This window comes from Aedes albopictus, chromosome 3 (genome assembly GCF_035046485.1).
Source record: "Aedes albopictus strain Foshan chromosome 3, AalbF5, whole genome shotgun sequence".
In the NCBI taxonomy this organism is placed as follows: domain Eukaryota; kingdom Metazoa; phylum Arthropoda; class Insecta; order Diptera; family Culicidae; genus Aedes; species Aedes albopictus.
This window is the reverse complement of record NC_085138.1, coordinates 348943852-348949428: the sequence shown is the minus strand read 5'-3', so window position 1 is coordinate 348949428 and position 5577 is coordinate 348943852. Positions and strand designations below refer to the sequence as shown.

At 38.0% G+C, this 5577-nt stretch overlaps 1 protein-coding gene across 1 annotated transcript; it reads left to right on the top strand.

Moving 5' to 3' along the window:
• The first annotated feature begins 3969 nt into the window (after positions 1–3969).
• Positions 3970–5226, top strand: LOC134290887 (uncharacterized). The gene has a single exon (XM_062858110.1). The coding sequence runs from the start codon at positions 3970–3972 to the stop codon at positions 5224–5226; it is 1257 nt and encodes a 418-aa protein (XP_062714094.1).
• The last annotated feature ends 351 nt before the right edge of the window (positions 5227–5577 follow it).

Below are 5577 nucleotides of genomic sequence, written 5' to 3'. Positions count from 1 at the left end.
GGATAGTTGGGGAAGATATTCGGAATTATAAAAAATCCACAATTGAAATTTCGATCATGCTCATATAAAATATATCCATATTGAGTGGACTTAATTTATCACTTGTATTTTGTTGAAAGGCACGAGAAAGGCACCATCACCGCTAGGTGGATTAATTAGGGTTTTTTTTTTTCCATTGACTTGCGAAACATGGATGGAATAAAACAGATGGGCATTTTTTTTTATTATCGTACAAATTGGGCTGAAGGGTCTCACATTTTCATGAAACTTTTTCCACAGGCAGGGCTCATGGATATATGAACAAAAAAAAAATTGAGGAAAATTCAGGGTCGCCTATTTTCCCGGAGAACTCAGGTGGATTTTTTTTGTTTTCCCCTGTCGCTACTTACTTTGAAAAATCATAACTCAAGAACGCAGCATCGTAGAAACAAAGTTTTTTTTATAGAAAATGAAAGCAAATTTTCTCAGAAATCAAAAAAAAAAAATAAGAACTGGAAAAAGTTTCCCACAAAATTTTCCACAGTTGAGTAAATTTGTAAAGAAAAGCCGGAAAAACTATGCCCAGACTCGTGTAAAATTTTCGAAAAAATATTTTTTATAAGGTTATTTCATAAGCTTAAAACGCAGAAATTTTTGGAATGCACTTTTTTTTTCGTTTTTGAGTTATGGCCAATTTTGTTGAAAATCCAAATAAGCCATAAAAGCATTTTTTTGAAAAATCATGACTCAAGATCGAAGCACCGTTGAAACAAAGTTTTTTTTAATGAAAATGAAAGCAAATTTTCTCAGGAATCCAAAAAAAAATGAAATGGAAAAAGTTTTCCACTAAATTTGTCACCGTTGAGAAAATTCACAAAAAAAAAGCCTGAAAAACTATGCCCGAACTCGCGGAAAAATTTGAAAAAAATATTTTTGAGAAAGTAATTTTACAACTCAAGCACCACACATGTTATATAACAGTCGTCACGGCAGCGCAAGTTTTGGTTGTATAGAAGTTTATTTGACGTAATTGTAACACAATCAAAACTTGCGCTGTCGTAGCTATTATATAACATGTGTGTTGTTTGGGAAGCTTTGATCACTGGAATTTATGGAATGCTAATGCTCTTTTTTTCGTTCCTGAGTTATGGCCAATTTTGTGAAAAATGACCATATAATATAGACTTACATGGTCATATTTCACAAAATTGGCCATAACTCAGGAAAGAAAAGAAGTGCCTTTCAAAATTTTCGGCGCTCAATGCTTATAAAATCACCTTCCCAAAAATGTTTTTTGAAATTTTCCGCGAATTCGGGCATAGTTTTTTCGGCTTTTCTTTATGAATTTTCTCAACTGTGGAAAATTTTGTGGAAAACTTTTTCAATTTCATTTTTTTTTTTTGATTCCTGAGAAAATTTGCTTTCATTTTCATTAAAAAAAACTTGTGGCTAATTTTTCAACAAAATTGGCCATAACTCAAAAAACGAAAAAAAAGTGCATTCCAAATATTTCAGCGTTTAAAGCTCATGAAATAACCTTCTCAAAAATATTTTTCGAATATTTTCACGAGTCCGGGCATAGTTTTTCCAGCTTTCTTTACGAATTTTCTCAACTGTGGAAAATTTTGTGGAAATCTTTTTCTACTTCTTTTTTTTTTGGATTTCTTAGAAAGTTTGAATTCATTTACTAAAAAAAACTTTGTTTGTAATATGGTTCGTTCCTGAGTTATGATTTTTCAAAGTAAGTACTGTCAGGGGAAATCAAAAAAATTCCACCTGAGTTTTCCGGGAAAATAGGTTCCCAACGATGGTCTTAGCCTGTCGTAAAGACAAATACAAAAAAAAGGTTCATGAAAATCTGAGACCCCACGGCCCAAATTTGTACGATAATAAAAAAAATCCACACATGTTACAAAGGAGTATCGACAGCGCAGGTTTTTGGCTGGACACGAGTCATTTCCAAGTTATTCTACCTTTGTGTTAGAATTGCATGAATGTAGCTCCTGGCCCTGCCGACAGCACATGTGTGCTGCTTGGGTTACCTAAAATAAACTATTTACTAAGTAGCTGAAATCAAACATTTCTGACAGTAATAAAGTTAGTCTTATCCAAGTCCGATTAATTCCGTAGCTTCCACTTCAACACCTTTATATTTCGTTATTGACATTTGAACATAAAGTAGAATCTTGTACCGACTTTTCGAACCCTCTAAGCAGAATACCCTCTTTACATGAGTGTAATCAGTTTGTACCTTTTAATGCCGCCCTATTTTGCTTATCCTTTAACAGATACGCGTATTTCGAATCCAATAGTTAGTTATCCAATATGGATAACTGACCCTGAGGAAGATTACAAGTGGTAGTCGAAATACGCGAACCTGTCAAAGGATAAGCAAAAACCCAGATTAATCCACCTAGTGGTGATAGGGCCTTTCTCGTCGAATATGTACTCAAGATCTTTACGTCGACATTAGTCGATCCTGAGAACACTTAACACGCTTAAGCCTTCAGTACACGCTTTGCCAAGTGTGCAAATATTTGGCAAAATTAGACAAATTTATTTGTCATGCGTGTACTGACCAAATAAATTTGCAATAACATTGTTGTGCAAATATTTGCCTAACTTTGTCATAGCCAATATTTGCTGATATTTCAAATTGAGCACTTTTCAAGTAAGGCAATATACCAAATATTTGGTCATGTTTGCAACTCCAATCAGTACTCGAGTGACAAACATGTGCAAATGTGAGTTTGCCAATTGTTTGTCATACGTGTACTGACCATTGACAAATAATAGCCAAACGGCAAACGTCTGCTAACGTCTGATACGTCAAATAGCCAAATATTTGCGCATATTGGCAAAGCGTGTACTGAAAGCTTTAATACGATTCATGTAAAATTTGACCTCCTTATGAACCCAAATTGTCCACAGTAATTTTAGCGATCAAATTATAATTTTCCCATAACACGTTGATCCATCCTACTTTATATTAACACCGCAGGAATTTGAAAGGGTGTGATTTGATAAGATTGCTTTGGTCACGATTATGTTCTTTTGCATATATGAACACTTTGACCAGTTGCAAATTCATAATCTGAAATACGATGTCGAATTCGGAATTACAAGAACACGAGGAGCTAGACCTTTGATGTCAAAGAACGAATTCAAGAACGGAATAGGGGCCACGAATTTGCCTAGGAGAAAATTCAAATTTATTACGCATTTTTCAAAGATAATTTACAAATAAAAAACAATACTTTCGAACTTATTTGCTTTAGAAAACTAAGATTTTTAACTAAACTAATAGATTCAAAGATCTTTCTTTGGTAGAAAATTTAATAATCTTCGAATGAGGGTTAAAAAGCTGTGATAAGATTGACCATTTTCAAGTTATAGCCAGTTTGAGCAAGAGCAAAGATGACCGCACAATTCGTAGTTGCTACTCCGTGATTGACCAGAGCAATCATAATTACACAAGGAATCAATGAATAGGTTTTCATGTTATAGCCAGTTTGAGGCATGCAAGTCAGAAACAAGTTCAATTACTACGTAAAGGTTGAGATTTGACCATATGCGTAATTTTTTTTTTTCACCGTTTATGATCCTCTATCACACCTTAAAAATTTTGCATTCACGAGCCTAACTCCCTGTATAGTCTGAACCTATTTGCTTGCTAACGTTCATAAGGTTATCAAAAAAGCCGCGCTTTGCTGTGTCGTATGCACTTCGGAGGGACACCCGGAACTAGTTCCGGCACTACCGGCCTAATGTGGTCTTCTGAGTTTAATGATAGCTGATACCAAACGTACAATGGCAAGTACAAGAAAGATAAAACAAGCGATGAGCCGGAAGATGGACGAAAGGTTCGACGAAAGGGATACACGAAGAATACGTAAGATGGTGGAAGACAAGACAGCAGTCGTCTACGAAAAAGTGAGAACGAGAGAGATGAGAAAAATGTCCAGAATGAAGACGAGCCGGATAACAGAAATGAATGGCGAATCCAATTGGATTGAAAACACGACGACTGTGGAAATTCCCGACTACTTGGAACGGACTCTCATGTTGGGACCAAATTTCAACGTGGAGAACAACAGAAACCTTCCGTACATCGAGCTTGTGGCAAGTATTGAGAAAAGTATCCAGAACAAAGAAAACGCGGACGAGATAAGGTCGGATGTTTCCAATGCGATGATCAACCACATCAACTATCATCGACAGCCCCGTCACCATCCGGAGGAATGGATCCAACAGGATGTCATCAAAAGCCGAAAGTACCTGAAGGAAAACCCGAATCTGGTGATCACACGAGCGGATAAGGGCAGTAAAACGGTCATCATGGAGACGGAAGAATACCACGGGAAGATGAAAACCCTTCTCGATGACGAAAACACGTACAAGAAGTTACGGACAAATCCTACGAACAAGATCGTCAAGAAAATCAACGGTATCATCGATGAATGGCGTAGAAAGGAATATATCGACTTCCGAACCCAAAGAAGATTGAAAGAATCGAGCTGCAACCCACCTCGGATCTACGGACTACCGAAAGTACATAAGGAAAACAGACCACTCCGACCAGTTGTTTCCACTATAGGATCGGCAACCTACAACATAGCCGGATACCTGTCGGACATAATAGGAAATGTAGTCGGAAAAACGGATTTCCACGTCCGCAACAGTTTCGATTTCGCGAACGAAATAACAGGAGTGCAGACAGAGGAAGGAGAGGAGCTGTTTTCCCTGGACGTGGTATCGCTGTACACAAATGTACCAGTGGACTACGCTCTGATGTGCCTAGAGGAACGATGGACCGAGCTAGAAACCCACACAAAAATAGACAAGGAAAGCTTTATGAAGACGGTAAAGGTAGTACTCGAGTCAACCTTCTTCGTATACCAAGGTACGATATATGGACAGACGTACGGAGTCCCGATGGGATCGCCACTATCCCCGGTAATCGCCAACGTAGTGATGGAGAAACTGGAACAGGAGTGCATAAAGAACCTGGAGGCGAAACAAATACGAATGAGGGTGTACAAACGGTATGTAGATGATTGCATGTGTGTCGCGAGAAGGGAACACATTCAAACGATCGTAGACACGTTCAACAATTTCCACGATCGTCTACAGTTTACAGTAGAACATGAAGTGGGCGGGAAAATGAAATTCTTGGACATGATGTTAGAACGTGCCGAGAACAAAATTACTACGTCGTGGCTTCCCAAACAACCCGATGGTAGGTAGGGTATCGCGCTACTTGGGCGGTGGTTTTCTTCGTCTGTTATTTTCGTCTGTTTTCCACTGTAACTCGGTCAATTTTGAACCGATTGACTTGAAATTTTGTACACGGGTAGATACTATACCTATCTCACCGCATTCCAATAATTGTGTCAATTGGTTCAAGATTGACTGAGTTATAGTGGAAAACAGACGAATATAGAAGCCACCGCCCAAGTAGCGCGATTCCCTATCTGGATTTTAAATCCAAAAGCCCATTTCAACACAAACAAAACACGGCGATCGCGCTCATTGACCGCGCGATCAAACTATCCTGTGGAGATAAACGTGCGGAAGCACTAAACCACGCGACACGAA